This window comes from Vanacampus margaritifer, chromosome 3 (genome assembly GCF_051991255.1).
Source record: "Vanacampus margaritifer isolate UIUO_Vmar chromosome 3, RoL_Vmar_1.0, whole genome shotgun sequence".
Taxonomy (NCBI): domain Eukaryota; kingdom Metazoa; phylum Chordata; class Actinopteri; order Syngnathiformes; family Syngnathidae; genus Vanacampus; species Vanacampus margaritifer.
In genome coordinates, this window is record NC_135434.1 from 13,747,194 (window position 1) to 13,766,908 (window position 19,715).

The 19,715-nt window shown below is 38.8% G+C and overlaps 1 protein-coding gene across 4 annotated transcripts in view; it reads left to right on the plus strand.

Moving 5' to 3' along the window:
* The window catches only part of ntrk2a (neurotrophic tyrosine kinase, receptor, type 2a), a 74,774-nt gene that overhangs the window by 25,389 nt on the left and 29,670 nt on the right, over positions 1-19,715 (plus strand). For 3 of the 4 annotated variants that reach the window (XM_077561314.1, XM_077561312.1, XM_077561313.1), the window contains exon 14: positions 14,276-14,464. In XM_077561314.1, coding sequence (XP_077417440.1) covers positions 14,276-14,464 — 189 coding nt within the window. Of the gene's footprint in view, positions 1-3,274; positions 5,636-14,275; positions 14,465-19,715 lie in introns of those variants that run through there. The other variant, XM_077561316.1, reaches the window with a different exon arrangement.

Below are 19,715 nucleotides of genomic sequence, written 5' to 3' on the forward strand. Positions count from 1 at the left end.
ATAAATTATTTAGCCGTAATGAAGATTTAATGGTTTGCTTCACAACAAAACATATTTGCACTGGAGGAGGCACTTTGTCCTTGCAGAATCTTTGTAAAAACAATTACAGAAGAGTGTGCGTGGGTGGCGTCACTTGGCTCCAGCAACTCTTTACTTTAGTGCTTGACAAAACTGTTTGTGTGTGGAGGACGGTGGCAAAATAGGAGTCGCTTTTATTGGCACGTCGTCGCTTGGAATTAAACTGAAGGGCTTGATGAGATGATAACGCTACTACGGGCAACTTTTGTTCTCTTGTCATCTTCAAAAAGCATTTCTGATTAAAATCCATGATATTTGGTGCTTACATTTAATAACTGTACATACAATAGTGTGTTCTAAAAGTGTGTGGAAAATGTTCAAACATACCACGTGCATACTTAACGCTCTACCTTTTTCTCACACAAACATACAGCAGTAGCTAGCATGAGATGCTAACGTAGCAGTCTACATCATTACACAGAGAGCTTTCTTGTCAAAACATATGGACTCAAATACGCAACAACTGTGACAGAAGATCAAGACCAATGTCACAAAAAGCTTTTCAGTCCAGATAAGAGTTCTTTCAAGTCAACAGGAAGTAGAACAAAAAGAGAAGGTGGCTACCAGGATAAATCCAGTAATGGTGCCTAATACTGCTTAACAGATCAACACTTTTTTTAGGCATACCATTTTTACTTGATTTACTACGATGGCATATTTGGGCCATGTATAAACTCTGTTTTTAGAGTGGGCGGCAGTATTCTGAGAAAAAAAACAAAATACTCTAAGAGACAAAGCTTGGATATTTGCAACATTATAAAGTGGCAAATTTGCGAGAGAAAAAAACAACACACATTACGAGAAAAAACTTGAACATTTGCGACATTATAAAGTGGAAAATTTGCCCCTTTATAATGTGACTTTTCCTCCAAAAAAGGCCAAGTTTCTTGCAGTGCCTGTTCAAAGTGTGAATACTTAATATGATATGGTTAATCTCTGCTAAAGCAATTACTATTTCATTATTTTAAAACCCAACCGAAAAGTATAATTAAACAAATAAAGTAAAAAGTAAAATATAACTTAACGAGTTCTTCTACCGCAGGTATTTTTGCGCAGTTGGGAATTGTGACTTGGCACAAACATCAATATGTATTTTCATGCAAGTTTTTTTTCTCGCAGATCTGCAAATTCATTCCTCAGAAATTTGTGAGTTTGTTTTCTCGGAAATATGCCACTTTGTAATGTCGCAAATGTGTGCGTTTATTTTTCCGTAAATTTCTTTTTTTTTTCTTCTCAGAATATATATATATATATATATATATATATATATATATATATATATATATATATATATATATATATATATATATATATATATATATATGGTCCTAATATGCCGTTATAATTTACAAATGTGATGGTTGAAATTTTTGCGTTTTTTTTGTAGCTAATTTCTTCTTTTAGTCAGAGGTTCTTTTTTGGTATGAATTTCTCGTTTGAAGTGCATTTGTAACTTGAGAGGTGTCGCTTCTCCCACCTGGTGCCGCCTCTGTCGGAAACTGTCAAGCTGGCGTTAATCCTCCAAGCCGGGTGCCTGGTATCGGACTGCAAATTGGCAGGAAAGTCTACCAAAAAAAAACAACCCAAAAACATGCGGCGCAGTTGCAAGTGGGAAGACTGTAAAGTGGCGTTCCGCTGTGTGTCTGTGCGTGTGTCAGAGTGACGTTGATGGGCTTTGTCGTGGCAAGCGTATTAAAAGGTCACCTCACCCCGGCTGTGAGTAAATTGTTGTTGTTTTTTTGTACTAAACAAACACGCTGTTGACTGTGACACCGCTCTGCTGTGAATTTGTCAAACACGCTCAGAGCGACGTTGACCTTTGCTGAATAATTGACGCCTAAATATACTTGACATTATCACTCACTTGCAGTGACGCTTGTTGCTTGTTCTTCCTTATCTCTGTACGGCACCGCAGCTGCAACAGTCGTGGAGACGAGGTCATTTAGGTTGCGTAGTTGTGAGAGTTTGAGATTATGTGTTTTATCGTTAGATTTCCCGTAGCAGTGCCGTAGATGGGTGTGGCAAATTTGCATTTGTTTTTCCTTCACAAGATAATCCTAACACCCTAACACACTAACACTAAACATTAACCTAAACCTAACTCTATTCCTAATTGGGCTTCAGCATCTACAAAAAAAAAACACCGGGGGTCTACGGTTTACGGTGTTCACGACGTGCACCATTTTCATGTTACAAATGTAATGAACTAGTTCGCAGAGTGGTGTAAACATTTACTCAATTACTGCCATACTTGTTTTTCATACGATTTGCCCTAGGATTGTTTTTCATACAAATATTTATGTAGGAGTAGCACGCCGTCGTAACTGCCACAAATACAGCGGCAAACAGCCAATGGACTCATTACATCCTCTTTAGGACCCCTCAGCTGTCCAACAAAGTGCCTGATGTAAATTAGGCGCAAAACGACCCCTTAGCTCGGCTGAGAAGACACGCACTATTATCGCTATACTTCCTGTTTTTCATTGGATTGTTTTCTATTTATGATTCATGTTATCGTATTTTTCCGACTATAAGGTACATTTAAAATACGATGAATGGATATCAGCATTTCAGTTCGTCATCGTTTATTCAAATTCCTTCTTATTTATTTTCACCATATGGCCCAGAAAATACGGTTCTTTAAATCTGTCTACAAATGCTTACATGCTAGCAAAAATACAATCTTAATAGGGCTGAATCTAGAATTGAAGTTGAATAAAGTTTGACTTATTTGCTGTACCTGTTTGTTTCCCTTAATGTGCAGTAATATATCTACAACCCAGTGCGCCCTATATATTGACATAAAAAAAAAAAAAGTTCATTCAGACTGTGCCTTGTAATCCGGTGCATTTTATAGTCTGAGAAATATGGTAAATTATTGTCATATAAATATTTACTGTAATTATGTCAGGTTAGTGTAATAGACGATTTTAGTTTCGGACTTACAAAATCGTGTTACGTTGCCACCGTAGGAACGTAACTCCATCGTAAACCTGGCACCCCTGAATTAAAGTAAAAACGGTATTAACTGAAACCCTTTTCCACTCCATGGAACCTTATGCAAATAACACATACTAATACGTATAGAATAGACTCAGCAGCACTGACCTCACAACTAATTATTATGATTATCATCATTAAATGTATTTCTGTTCCTATTCATACTTCTGTTCATTTTGTTGTTGTTTCCATTCAGGATGTGTGAACATCCCAGTGGAGGTGATCTCACACTAAAGGACGCGGACACACACGAGGCTAAAAGAAAGACTGAAAGAATTCTTGTTTGCGCATAGGAGGCGGGGCACAGAACTGGGGACGGCACAAATATATATATATATACAAATATCGACTCAACAACAACACACTCAACCCTTTGCGGCTTTGTCCACCTCAGTAACCAATCGTAGTGAAGCTCGAAACCTAAAGGCTTCCCCCGCTGAATGCATTATTCACATCGGATTGGTCAAGATGGCCATTAACCTACATCTGCTTCCATACACCATCATCACACATCCACTACATTCCGCCAGTCCATTGCTATTTTCTCTACTGGTGCCAGTGAACGCTACTATACACTATTAATCTAACACAAATTTTAGTCTGATTTTTTACGGTTACTGTCACATTTTGTATCAGCTTTTTATGTGTCTGTTACAGCTCTGATCATTTCAATACTAGTGCTAATCCAGCCATCTGAAATAGAAGAAGTTGTAGTAAACCAGTAAATCTGGATGACGGTGAACTCTACAACTTTCTGGATGGCCATCAAATGAGTTCTGCAGGTTCTCGGCATACGCTGTGCCAGTCAAAACATCGTGAGCATCCGCTTCAGATCAGCTTCACCGCCCCTGCCCACTTGCCAGCAAGTCTGCTGGAGTCAACATTTGTTCCCCCTGTAAATCAACACAATGGTTATTTTTACAGTCCACAAATCCCACACGTTTATACTTTTTCTGTAAACGTTAATCTTAGCTGTAGGATGACAACTGTTTCTTCTAAATACACAGTTATTAGACTTCCTTGGACTTTGCGAGGATATAAACTATTATTTGAGTCCTTCCAAACAATTCTGCTTGATAAAAACGACATGTTGTCAACAAATCATTGTCTGAATATTTTACATTGTTATTAGCATAGACTCGGATCAGTGAAAAGGAAAAAAAACGTTTGTTAATGTTTCTGTACTTTCCACTGCAGAGTTTTTACTTGTTGTTGACTGACTGAAACGCAGACGGAGGCAGATGCGAGGGGAATATTTGATTCCTAGGGTTGCGGTGTTAAGATCTTGTTTATCCTCAAGGCCCAGGAAGCCAGGCGGCAAATAATCCATCTGCTAAAGTGCTAATTAGGCCCAAAAAACTAATCACTTCCCAAACTCATGATACCTAATATTTGAGCAATAGAAAGGTGATTTAAATAGATTCAATTATACTGAAAATGACAAATGATGTCATTATGTTAGTGGGTGTGTATGAGAAGACATCCGTTTTTTTTTCTTTTTTTACATGCAGAAATATGATCAGCCTGCAGTCGTCAGTAACTTGAATGTATTTTTTTATTTTTTTGTGTCAATGTCAGAATTGTTTTTTGTTGGATATCCTCAGAATTCTTCTTCGTGATAGTGGCTGTGATTTTCAACAGATTTTTGGCAGATTCCACAGTTTTAGTTGGCGAAACAACACAACCAAATGCCACACAAGGATTTGGACTTTTTCACAGTGAACACGGTTTAGCCACATTTACACCAGTCAGCGCATCTTAGTTTTATAATGTCAAAACTCTAATCTTGTAAAGGACCTCTGTAACATAAAAACAGACAAATAAAGTGTATGCTATCATACTAATTACACAACTATCACAAATATATCCATCAGTGGAAATGAGGAATGGGTGAAATGAGCTTTTAGCATTCAACTTTCAGCATTCCTGCACCATTTCTCTAGAAATTGCACTTAGACTAGTTCATTAAGTAACTGTTGTTTTGCAAATAGTTTTAATTTTTGAATGTTCTGAATTCCCATCACTATCAATCAATTGATTGTTTCCATCCGTAGAGGAAACACAATCCACTTATAACTGTTGCAAGCTAAACTGAATTAAACTAAAACAAACCTATTAGGGGAAAAATTCTGCTACAAACATTTTTTCCCACAGCTATAAGATCATTATTTTATTTTATATACTTTAACTCTTGTTTTGTAATTCCTTATTTGCACATAATTGTACATATTATTTTTGATTGTTGTGACTTGTATGTTGTTAGATTTTCTCCCTCCCAAAAAATAATGCTAACATTTGCAAATATGACATTCTGAAAGTTTTATCTTTGTTTGTCCTTTTTGTTTTATTTGTTCCTGACCATGTCCGATTTTATATCAGCAGTAGTATGGCAGTAGTGTCATTCTCCTGGAAAAGCAAGCAACATTTGAGCGTTTCAAGGACTTTTGTGGCCCTGGAGCGCCTTCATAAACTGCAGATTGTGCCTTTTAAAGCTGCCTTCAAGGGGCTTTTAGCTGCTTATTTGAATCATATTCCTTCCTTTTCAGGCATTTCTTTCAATAAAAGGCAATTGTTTATTGGTGTGGTGCGTGCATGTGTGTGTGTGTGTGTGTGTGTACATTTATATTCATTGGTGCAGTCTGAACACTTTGTACCCACGGCGCCTTTCTTCACTTTCACCAAATTCACAAGAAAACGCTGCGGCAACAACGTGCGGGGATCGACTACCCGACCTCACCTGCTTGCTTACAAATGCCGTTGCCATCGGCGACGGGTGCACAATCTGCCTAAGGCTTACACAGAGTCTGTTGATATGCTGTCGAAGGGGGTGTGTTAGGTTACGTTCTGCCCTGCAAACTTGCGAGTAAAGAGTTAAGGCATGCGTCCCGTAGTTGTGAGGACTTGAATCGCTGAAGGAACCATTGCTTGGCTTGGGAATTTCATTTTAAAACAAAAGGTGTTAAGTGTCATATCAGAGGTCAGTGCTGACTGGTGCATTAGTGGTGTGCAGTGTTATTGCAGTTGCTTGCGGCAAAGGAAATGTGTCTTTTGGGTGTTGTAATGGTTGATGCAGTGGTTGTGTGGGTTTCCTCTTGTTGCCCCTCAGCAATAACACAAGTGGTCTCTATATAACTGTCTATTACTTGGTTTTTGTTCCAGGCAGGACAGGATGGTTGCGTTCAGTATGGTATGCATTTTCACTGCCAGGGTACGAACTTGGATCATCTCTGCTCTGCTTTATTCGGTTTTCCACCTCAAAATAGCACAGCTGTGTTGTTTCTAGGCACCTATCGACTATTATTGTGTCAGCTAAGCACATTTGGAACCCCAGCTGACCAGGTGCTAAAAATAGTAACTCGTATTTGGGGGGGGGGGGGGGATTTATGCTAGTTGTTAGCGTCACTCAAGAAGGAGGAATCGAATGGAAGGAGCCCTGGAATGTGGGCTGAATATTAAAAAAAATATTTAAAAAATCACATGGCTCAAACTGAGGGAAGAAAGAGAGCGAGGAGGATGTGGGAGAAAAAACAAACAAACAAGAGGGTGACTCAAGAAAGTGGGGTGGTGAAGATGTGAGAGATGATAGAGTGGAAAACCAAAGCAGGAATGGAGAGGAGGAAATGACTATTTTTCACCAGCGGGGGTGTGAAGCGGAGAAAATGTGAGGAGGCCGATTCATGAGGTTATTATCTAACTGCAATGCCAAAGAGCCCCCATCCTACCACTGATGCCAAACTTACCATTGAGCAATCATCGGTTCGGGATGATATCCGTCAAACATGTATCCCAAAGAAAGGATTCAAAATCAAAACATTTATGTGGGAAGGCCAAAATCATAAATATGTAACCATCCTGTTTATGCAGAACGTCACAACAAAACAGGTTAGTGGTGTGTGCTGCGAGTAGCATACTGTAATTAACTACTTGGCTAATGACGTCACAGTTTATTGCTGGCGTGTTTGAACATAAGTTAAATATTCGTATTTTATCTTAAATATAAGTTCTATGGTCATCTTTGGTAACCATTGAGAAGATCTTGTGAGAAAAAAAAATACATTGTAGTTCAATATTTCTAGGTGCTTGTGATAATGTGTGATCGGTTTATTTAAACTACACAGAATAAATATCGTTATCGCCCATACTTTGATAATTCAACATCAAATATAAATATTGCTGCTGTCTCCGCCATCTTTTATTTGATTATTTTCACATTTGATTGAATTGAAGATTTTATGTTGTGATTATTGCGTTATTGCTCTAGTCATGCTATTTTTTAGTCAAATATTGTATAGATAAAATGAGGACAAAATTGGATCCAAAAATCTACATACACATTAGTACAGTTGGTGATTGTAATTTATCATGACAGTAATTGACTACTGTAGAAGGTCTATTTGGTACAGTGCACACCTCCACCAAGGCAGACTTTTCCTCTGTCTGGTCTCTCCCACATCCTTCCACCCTGGTTGGGATCAATACTTTACTTCCTGTCTTCAGTCCACTTTGGTGACAGCAGTTTAGCTACCACTGGGTTCATGTTACCGCGTGTGGTTGTGTGTGTATGTGTGCATTTTGAGAAGAGTTTAAGGGGTCGCAAAGGCCTTTTTAAAGGCTGAAGTGTCTACTCCTCATCCTCCACATCCTCCGGGTGGGTTTTAGCGAAGGTATTAACTTTCATGTTGCATCAATGTTTGTTTTTTGTCAACTCGTTATGGTTGGTTTGATACGTTAGCTAGATGCTAAAATGAGACAATGCAGCAAACCAGCCAATGTCTGAATTGTTGATTGATTTGAGGAGTGGTAAGTCAGAGCATTGTAAAAAATTTGAGTTTGTTAACATTTTCAAGAAAACCTCACTTTGAACATTAAGCATTGAACACAGCTACACTGGTTTAAAAGTACTTTAGCTGTATTTGTTTATGTTGGTATGTTTCCTTTGTTTTTCAAACTGGCATTCATCTGATAGGACATTGGCATTTGCGTCCATCTGTTTGTCCTGTTTGACAAGGAATGACACTGACTGAAAATGTACATGACTCCGTTAGCTGGCTAACAATCCGTTAGCTAGCTAACAATCAGTTCCAATGCCATAGAATCAGAATCGGATGTATTGGCCAAGTATGTCAAACACACAAGGAATTTGTCTTCTGTCGTCTGAGCAACATGAAAAATTCCAATGACAGAACTGGAAGCATGGCGGTTCGCTACTTAGTGCCCCTAGTTTCTAAGATAGCAAAAATGAAAAAATGAAAAAGGGGGGAAACAAGGCACATGCTACTTTAAAGGGGGGCACAGTATGGACCTGGAAAGAAAATCTGTACGTAGCAAAACAGTAATTCCATACATAAAACACATTTCAAAGACTTGCACCTTTGGGAGGGAGTGTGGGGGTACTGGGGGGGGCTTGACAGAGCAGATTGTGATTGGCCAAATATAGTCACCAACCCAAAACACTTTGAAGTTATCTTCAATCTTTAAAATCCACCATTATTCGCTAATAACTGTCCTTGTTTCCCCCCAGGCGTGAGGCATGCTCGGGTCCTTTGAGAGTCTAACTGACAGGCCCTGATGTTCTTAAATCCCACTATAGCCTCTCGACATCTATCGCCCCGGGCAACAGACACCACCAAATGGCTACATTTTGTCTGTGGCGTACCCGGCGAACCTGAGGCAGATCAATGTAGTCGCTCACAGTCATCATTTCTATCAGGCTCCAGCACGGGCCATAAAACTTCTTACCCAAAGCCCCCCGAGGCCTTCACTGCAACACAGACAGCTCCAAATTAGAGACCTAAAAAAATGAAGTTGCAGTACATAACCTAATGAGCATTGTAGCCGACTCAGTCACTCCGCACAATCTAATCAGAACCAATACAAAAGCTGTTTCAAAATGTGGCCTTTACAAAGTGCTTATTTTTAATCGATGTCATGCATTTTCCAAAACCTAAATAATTCCGCCTACGATTTCCTTTTGGCAATACTCAAATGAATATCAATTGCACTCCCCCTCAAGAAATTGTAGCCACAAAATGTGGGTGTTCAAAATTCCAATAAATAACTATATCTTTTTTTTTTTAAACCCACTGTTTATCACTTTAAAATGTCTTTTTATCATCACTATTATTCATAGCCTCCCAACAGCGTCTACTATGTGTGAAAAGCCATCTGTTCTTTTTTTACTAAGCAGCTAATTGCATTGTTGAGCACAAACCTCTGATGAAGCAGGCAGCGAGGATGGCATCGTGTTAATTTGACAGTGCGACTGCGAACAAGATGTACTGTGATTAAAGCGCCGCCATCGTCCGACCTTGTTTGACACAACACAGCTGCTCTGTCAGACGATTGTTGTCATTGTCTACTTTCTTCACTCCAGGAAATTGAATCCCCAAAACCCACGCGGATTGGCGAAAAACCGGAACCGAAATAAGAACTGACAAAAAAATGGTGCTGACCAACAAGCCTTAAAAGCATGAAGAAGAATGACAAAAATTATTTCCCGTACATATAAATGGCTCCTTTAAATGATAATTTAGTCAACTGACTTTATAGATGCTATCGTTCACATGGATATGAAAAGCTACCAAGTTCGTTGGGACTCTATTACTAACCAAAACAGCAGCACCTTGCAAAGCATATAAGCCACCTGTAATTTACAAAGATTTGATTGTGCCTTCTGTATGTTGTAATGTACCATTTTTTGTAACGATATTGCTAGTCTAAAATTCAAATTGATTTGCATGCTAAGTAATTCAGAATGGCTGCTAACAAACGACACAGCTCCCGTTGATTGCTCTGCATTCTGCTGTTAGTGCCTTGGGTGGTAGTAAGTGAGGAGACGTACACTTTGCATTTCACTCAATATAGACAGATGTCTAGGTTAAGTGAAGTTAACCGGAAAAAAAATATTTTCAATAATATGTTCTATGTAGCCCCACTAGTCTGATTTGTGGAATATAAGTTAAGCAGCTGTTTTATCCATCTCAGGGGGCAGCCATTTTGCCTCTTGCTATCAACTGAAAATGACATCACAGCTGTTCAGGGCTTAGGTAACGACCAATCACGGCTCACCTGTTTTCTGAAGCTGAGCCGTGATTGGTCATTACCTGAGCACTGAGCAGCTGTGATGTCATTTTCTGTCGACAGCAAGTGGCAAAATGGCCGCCCCCTTTTCCTGCTTAATTCACATTCCACTAACAAATGGAGATTTACATCGTTACCTCAGAATGGGAGATGAAAAGCACCATCTTACCTGAAATTTATTTGTGAACATTGAAATGTTGTTTGTTAATCATGTAAATAAAGAAAACCCCTTTTGTTTTAAAAAATATATCGGACCGAACCAAAAACAGTAACCACAAAACTTAGTTATGAACCGAACCAATGGATTTTGTGAAATGTATCTAGTATAAATACAAGTAGGCCTACTTTTGTTCATTTAACTTTTACACATTTTACCATTACTGATGACTTGACTCGACTTTTTGGACTTGCTTGGACTTGACTTGCTTGATTTTTCGCACAAGAACTTGAAACTTGCTTGCCGGTAGAATGTTGATTAATACTCTAGAATCTGTCTTGTTTTGTGTTCCCCCCAACCTGAAAAATAATAAAAAAGTTATTTTATTTTTTAAATGAAGTAACTCACTGACATGTGTCGGCCATTTTGGATCAACTGGCTTCATGCCTTGTTTTGGGACCAAACATATTTTGGCCTGACAGCCACCAAACATGAGCTCTTTCTTTGAAACCTAATAAAGAATAATTCATTTCGGGAACATGTTTATTGGCTTCCACGACACCATCTTTTGACCCTATAGGGGGACGTAAAAAAAGATGAATGTGTCTGACGATAACGCGCGTTCGCCACCCAGCTTTCAGTCATGACTGCTGCTGATTTATTGACAGTTAAGTGGGGGATTCACCCCCCCGGCAGGCCAGTTTAAACATGGCTTCCATGTCTATTAACCTGACCCCACTTATACTTTCACCTCACCCTCTCATCTTCTCCTTCATGTTTTTTTTTACCAAGCCACTCCCAGTGGACCTGACGCCACCTTCAGACATGCACGCGCGCGTGCGCACACAGACACACACTCACATAGCCTCCTTTTGCCCCTCGGCTTAACCGTATTTATAACGATCTGACCCCAAGACCCTCTGTATGTTAATGAGCTCCAGCTCCTCCCACACACACGCACACACACAACAAAGAATAACCTGCACGTATGTGTGCCCTTCCTTTTGTTACACAGAGACGACCGCAGAATGCTAAACAAATGAGCAATTAGCTGGCATACGTAAACAAGCAGCTCCGTTTCTTGAAGGAATTAGGAACCATGTGCTTGTTGTTTGTCCTTCAGAAAAATTTGATTGTCCAAAACGAAGGCCTTCATTATCTTTAAAAAAAAAAAGGCACTTGGAAGGTACCTGAGGGTCCTTAATCCTTAAATCCACTGTTGAAAGGCTTTACAAATGGCAGACACAATAATACACCATTGCTATATTTGCATATAATAGCATATTTGCATTTTAGTATTACACAGATTGGAATTAACGGAACCATCCAAGAATCCTTCAATTGTTTTGTTTTTTTGTGGTGCAGGGGATTGAATTTAAAATATATTAAATATTATAATAATAATAATAAATGTGCCCACCTGCACCTTGAAAAACAATACAACAAAATTACATTACACCACCTGCACCACAATTTAGACCTGCTTTCAACTGGTCTAGAGATTTGTCTACACCAATTTTATCAGGTGCACCGGGGGCATGTAAAAAAAAAAAAAAAAAAAGCCATGTCTGCATGGCGCGGCTTGCCAAATTCCCAAACATGCCAAATGAGGCTTGTATCCGCACGAAGCTCAAGATTCGCCAGTTTTTACACCCGAGCACTCGTACGCTGCATTCAAAAATAGAGTCCGTAATTTTTAAAGCCACCGTTCAAAGGTCTTAAAAACGTTAATTCATTTTTTATAGATATATCATAACTATTATTATTATACTGTGATTAAAAAATTAAAGTCCATGTCACTCACTCCCAGTGGTCATATTAATGAAATGAGAGGTCTTAAATTTGATCAAAGTGGCCTTAAAAAGTCGTCTTTTAGCCGGCAGACTGTAGACTGTCTCTAAAAGATGGCAGTTTTCACCTTTTTTCCTGTGACGTAAAATATGGGGGATGGAATCCATCCTGCACTTTTATTCAAGTCACTTTGTCAAAGGCAAATGTAGATACTCTAAGTCTTCTCTTACGGTTTTGATATCCCAATTTTGTTGTGCGTCAGTGTCAGCTATTAGCTTCCCGCACAACTACAACAACACACAGCTTTTCTATAATACATCTATTGCCGTGCTATTTATTATCATTCTGCTTCCCTATCAAGCCTCCTTCAATCCCCACAAGTCACCAACGTGCGTACGTCCAAGCCAGCTGGTCAAGCTTGTCCCTCACAACACGCACACACACACACAAATACACACTTCTTTGTCAGTCACGTCCCCTCGGCTGCAGCTGGATGTTAAAATTCATTGGAAGCGGCCGCATGAGAGGAAAGACATCCATTGTCATTTTATGCTCATGGGAAATCAATCCCAGCTCATAATGCACTGGCCTTGAGCCACGCTGATGTTTTTAATATGGATGTGCGTTTGTGTGTTTGAATAATTTTTCACTGTTTGTGATGTGACCCAAACTGAAGTTAGTTTTCCCACCGCTGCCAATTTCATGATGCTGTTTGTTGCTCACGCTACGAGCACGCAAACGCACGCGGCAACAATATTGAGAAGTTGCATGAAAACACAGTGTTTCTGTTTTCACTGTCTTAATTACATGCTAATGACACCTCCACGTTGTTATCAAAACAAACCCATGTGCCCCTTTGTTGCAGGGGAAGACTCGCTCGCTGTTGCAGTTTCACATTGTGCTGCTTGTGCTATTTTTCTTCACATTAACACTTTGTTTTAGCTTTGAACGCCTACTGTATGTTGAGTGTGTAGCAGGGTTATAATAAGTCTGGATTTTTTTTATTTTTTTTTTTATCAAGGCCTATAAGTGAATTTTGAATTCTATTTTGACTGTTGGGCCATTATCCCGTCACGTGTGTAACATTCCAACAACGATTCTGTTCTTCTTCCGGGCTTCAAGCTTAGGCAATAATCAAGACTATAAATTATAGGATATTTATTGTGTCTACTCATAGGTTAGCTCTGTCAGCATATATAATTAGTGCAGATTTTTCACTTCCTTTTTCAGAGATACTGAGGCAAGTGTCTTGCGTCACGTGAGTGAGAATGTCACACACGTGACGGGAGAATGGCCATATTTGATTTAATTTTTTTAAGTTTTTTTTTAAAGTTTTATTAAGTTTGTTAATTTGTATTAGTTGTATTTTTTATGTTTTGTTTTAGTTTAGGTTTTATTAGTTTTAGTATTAGATTTAGTTGTTGTTTTTGAATATATGGAAGTTTTGTCGAGTGCAAGCTGAAAAAAAAGCTCATTAAGTGTCGTGTAATAAAGTAAATACAATTTCCAGACGACTTTTCAACCTTACTTCTTCTGTGCAAAATGCAGTTTCAGTTAGTTTTCATTTTTATTTTATTTCATTAATAAAAATGTTTTTTTTTTTCAATTTTAGTTTTACTTTTTGCGTTGCCGGGTAGTTTTTGTTTACTTTAAATAGCCTTGGTGTGTAGCACTTTCAAGCAGCCCAACTCAAAACTTTGGGAAAAAAATGTTTTGAAGGTTTTGAGTGATTTTACAATAATCATATAATGAATGTTGTACTTAGACACGGCCAACAACTAAACTCCGTATAAAGTAATTCAAGTCAATTTTATGCCTCTTTTTCTGAAAGAGGCATCTATTTGATGCCCGGTCTATATATCGATTACAATACAAAATGTACTTGGAGCCCAGTCATCCATCCACTGTAACGCCGTATGAATGTTCCCCACACATGACTGACGTCTCGCTTCTCCTACAGGAGTCTGTTTGGATCAATAGCACAACTTAAGCGCCTCTCCTTAAGTCTTCATCTCCTCCATCTTGGCTAATAACAGCTTAACAACCTAATGAAGTCTCCCATGCCCCTCATACAATTAGAGTGGCTGCGGCGGGCATGTGCTGTCCGTGTAATGGCTCGGCACTCCATTCTCGTAAAGATATGATCCACCTGCCTCTGTCCTCTTCCAGGTCCGTCTTCGGTCATCAGCAACGACGACGACTCTGCCTCGCCCCTTCACCACGTCTCCAACGGCAGCAACACGCCGTCCTCCTCCGAGATGGGCCCCGACGCCGTCATCATCGGCATGACCAAGATCCCCGTCATCGAGAACCCGCAGTACTTCAGGAGCTCCAACAGTTTGCTCAAGACGGACACCTGTAAGTAGAACAACTCCTAAACCAAGGGGTGTCCAAAGTTTACTACAAAAAATTATATTTGAAACTAGCTATACATATATCAGATGTAACAGAAAGCTGTCATGTAGTAGTTGTTTCAAATAACTATACAGTATACACAACTTTCAAAATTTCAGGATGATCCTAAAATGCATGATTCAATGTTTCAGTATTTTTTACACAACTTGTTATCTAAAAAGGAGCTGAATGACAACATTCACAACCGAGTTCGATCCATTAATACATTCTCTGATTCAGATACAAGTAATATTTAATGAGGAAGTCAACCTAAACATTTCTTGATAATAATATGTTATACGTGACCTCACTAGTCTAAACATGACATTCTGATTAATATGACATTTTTGGAATATGAGTTATAAAGCAAAATCCAGCCATTTTTATCCATCTCAGGGGGCGGCCATTTTGCCTCTTGCTGTGGACTGAAGATAACATCACAGTTTTCTGAATCTAAGCTGTGATTGGTTGTTACCTGAGACCTGAGCAACTGTGATGTCATCTTTAGTCGACAGCAAGTGGCAAAATGGCCGCCCTCTGAGATAGCTAAAAACGGCTGGATTTTAAACAGCAATATTAAACAGAATAACATATTTAGACTAGTGAGGCTGTATAGAACATATTATTGCCCCCCCCCCAAATTTTTTTTTTTTTTGGGGGGGGGGGGTTGACTTCCCCTTTAATATGGACATTGTTCCTTACCACTTTTTGTTCAGACCGATACCAGTATGAGTACTGTTGAGTAGATACCGATACCAAGAACTGATACCACAAGTACTTTTGATGCATAAAATGTACACACACACAAAAAAAAAGACAAATCATTTTAAAGAAAGAAACATATACCCCAATATAGCATTTTCCCTTTAAATTGCATGAATAATGAAAAATTTCTATTCTTCTCATTTCTAGTTTTTAGTACCGATAACTTGAAATAAGGCCGGGTATCGGTCGAATACCTACTCATACCTGGCATCGGTATTGCCATATTTAAACAGTCCTATTCATCATACTGTTCACATATTGACCCTATGAGACACCTAACTATTGATCGACAGTACTTTACCATTCGAGGGGGTACGAACATGATGTTCTCAGCAGGGCGTGGCCACTGAGTTTAGTGTCATCAACAGGCTGCATCAGAGTGATGGAAGTGCCACAGAAATGGATAGAGGTAGATTTTTTTTTATAAAGCTCCTTCTTAGATGACAGCAAGGTATGCAAAAAGTAAGTCTCTAACTTTTTACGAGTCGAAAAAAAAATCTGTGTAAAACAACACACAATTTACAATTTATAAGTAACTACATACAATATAATCAAATAAAATAATAATCATTAATAATGATAATAACAATAATAATAATAATAATAATAATCAACTCCTTGCTGCAGGAATTTTTTTTACGTGAGCGCCAACGCTTAAATTATGTGTGAAAGTTAAGTCGAGGTTGCCATGGCGAAATCGCTGCTGCTGTCATGGCGATGACCTTGTCGAATATCAGCCGTTGAGGGATGAATAGAAATCAAAAGCACACGTGTGAGCGGCAGCATTACCGTTCATAAAAAGTTAACGTCACATTGCTTTCAAATACAACACATACAGCGGCTGCTTGTGGTTGATTCAAACTCACTGGTTGCTTGAATCAGAAAGCCAGACAAGATAAAGAAGATAAACACACATGCACGCACACACACACATTCACACACTCTCAGATATTGACCTGCTCCATCAATGTGACATTATGATTATTGGCAAGTCATAAAAGCTTTTTCAAGCCGCGACCTTGTGTAGCAAATTAGCTAAGAGAGGTGGAGTGGGGTGGAGGTTGCAGGGGGGGGGGGGGTTATGATAATGGCAAATGGGGGATTGACCTCTTAAGCAACACAAGCAAGCAGTACAGCAGGATTTACTACATAAGAGAAGAATAAAAGCAGGCAGATCAATGCTAGTCAATATTGCGTGTGTGTTTTGAGTATATTACTGCCATTAAAAATAATACACTGGGTGCTTACTGACGCTTTGATTGTGCTGCATATGGACTTATTATTTGTCAGTGTCCTTGATGAGGCTGAGCTATGATGCACTTAAACGTGACACACAAGAAACATATTTGATCATTCACTGTGCTTGTATAAATGCCCCATTAACACTAATAATTGACAATGAGGATGTGGCATGAGCCAATCTATGGAAACACACAAGGTTAGAAGTTAAGAGTCCTACGGCTACGAATTTATATGCAACCTCCGCTGAGATCGTAGATATTTGTATGAAAAACACTTCTGTTTTTAAGTGTCTGTGTTCTAAGTCATGTCTTAGTCTATCCAATGTGGTGGTAAAATTAAACATGTGTGTGAAAAATACTTCTAGGCCATGAATATAAAACAATCAAATGACAACCTTAAGTACAACGGGCACCAAGTGTGTCTTCTATGCCACATGACCGCATTTTCCCGCGCACGCTATCTGTAAGCTTGAAATATCATATTGGTAACCTGAAAAATCTAGAAGCCTCTGTATTTGTGTAATGAAAATATATGAAGTCCTAATATGCTGCGAGATGAACGTAAATAACCCTCTTTAGGGGACAGAGGCATTTTGGGTAACGGAATAATAATCATAGCCATAACAATAATCATTTACAATCAATAAGTGACTTGTACGCCATTAAAATGACCTAAGAGTACACTAAAACTGTAACATCCAATGACACTTGAATGTGAAATATCATCATGTGTTTATGAGCGATATATAAGGATTAATACCAATGTTATAATTTATGACTAAAACAAGAAACCCAGTTCCCTTTTGTCTTCAATACATCACCTCCAAACAACTTTAAACCTCTACAGTACAATATAGCAGTTTACAATCAACGTTTATCAAATAACATGACAAAAGCATAAAAGCTTTCAATAAAGTTCATCGAACTCACCAGAGTCACTTATTACTTATAGACAAAATCCATCTTCTTTTGCTCCTCATAGTTGTGGGTAGTCTGGGCTAGCGAGTTGTTGCTGCTCTTATAATGCCAAATCTTTTTCAAAGTTGAAACAAGCCGGTTGGCAAAGATGTTGGCCGGTCTATCCTCACAATGTCCAGCTTTCTGGAAAAGTCTGCCTTGAAAATGAATTTTGAATCAAATCAGTCTTTGTGTGTTTGCATAGCTTAACCCAGTGGTGTCCAAACTAGCTAGATAGCTAGCTAGACAGCTAGCTTGATAGATGGATGGATAGATAGATAGATAGATAGATAGATAGATAGATAGATAGATAGATAGATAGATAGATAGATAGATAGATAGATAGATAGATAGATAGATAGATAGATAGATAGTTAGATAGATAGAAATTGGTCATTCTGACCAAGATATTGGTTAATCTGTGTTGGTGGCTGACATTGTTTAAGTACCACTGATTGTCACAACCACCTAAGTGGGGCAAAAGTCGTTCTCCGCGTTTGACCCATCCCCTTTAGAATACGATAAATTGATACAATAAATATATTTCCAAGTGATCTATCTAGACTTACTTTCTATTGTAACCAATTTCATTGGTTGTTTGGCTAACCAATACAATTGGTAAGCTCATAACCACCTGGAATGGTCAATGTCTGACCAATTTATTATTTAATCAAGCCAATACAAACTTACAGTAGTTTTCCAGGTAATATTGGTTTAAGTCCAAACTGTAGCACATTTAGAGCCTTCCACTGTATTTTAGTCTGTAGCACAGGCGAAGAGCAGCCATGCAATTTTGTTGATATAGCTTTTATGTGCGGTTTTTATTTCAGGTCAGGTCGTGGAAAGATTTGGGAGAGCGATTGCGGAAGAGGATTCAGGAAATAAGATGTTGATGAAGGCGGGTGAAAAGTGTGCGTGCGTGTGTGAGTGTGGACATGGCCACATGTCGTTGAGGGAGCAAGCAAAATAATTGAAAAAGTGGAGGGTGCTTGATAGGAAATGTCAAAGCAGACGCTCTTAAATGTTGCCACAAACACAAAACACCTGACGCAAATAGACTGCTGCAGTTGAAGAATGGGAGATAATGTGGCAGGGTGCAAATGATGGGGGTGCACGTTAATTAAAAAGCAAGAGGGAGTAAACAACAGGGCCACAAAGATGTTCAATAAAGACAGAGTGAGATGCATAAGCACCTTTAACATTGCCTGTAAAAGCCACCATTTTTCTGCTGCTTTTTGCTGGGCTACGTGTAAAAGGCAAAGGTGTATGAATGTTCTGTTGCAGCTCTGATGTGGCAATTTTACAGGATCTCCGTTTCAAAGAGAGTTAATAAGCCCACATGTTTGGATCCAATATTGTCAGTACTACTGAAGCAGGGATGTTCAAGACCAGGGCAAGTACTCAACTCTTGCAAAGTCACCCTGCAACATTGCAACATTCACCAGCAATTACAATTTTGAATTGCAGTAAAACCATGGTCTGATGGTTGGCCACTCTTGAAAACCAGAACCCGCTCACCACACTACACTCAGTTTCGGAGTTGCTCAGTGTGTGGCGGGTCTTTAACTCATTCAAACTACAAAAAACGCATACATAATACTTTGTCCTTTACTCCCAAAAACGTATTTATATGTTTTTTATTTTTATTTTTTAATGCTAGAGCATACAAAAAGCTTTGATACTGCTTCTGACATGAAGAGGTCGCTTAAAGCAATAGTAATTATTACAAAAAACGGCCATCAGGTGGCAGCAGAGTATAAGAGATCAACCAGGGCCATGTTGCAACAAGCTCTTTTTCCCAGTAATTTCAACAGGTTTGTTAATAATGATGAAACTTAGTTATATTATAATGCTAGTCTGCAAAAATGGAAACAGATACAAAAACACCTTTTTCCTGATGAAAGAAGAGACTCCAATCGTTCTTTTGGTATGCTCCATGTTTTTATAGTAATAGAACAGAATATTCAGTGGACCTTGCAAAATCAGTCAAAATCCAGTAAAACAGCCGGGAGCGAAGGGGGTTGCTTCAGTGAAAATGGCTGGGAGTTTAAGTGTGTGGTTTACACCAGAAGCTCAAAACAGCACAGCACACACATAACGATATCTCAACCAACATCCGCCCTCTCACCAACTAGATATCTGTTGTAGTACAAAAACTGACCTTTGAGAGGCACTGTGGTGCCACAGGGCATCAAGTTTGCCAGAAACACAATGTAACCAGTTGCCCTTCTACTTGTATCTGGCAACAACTC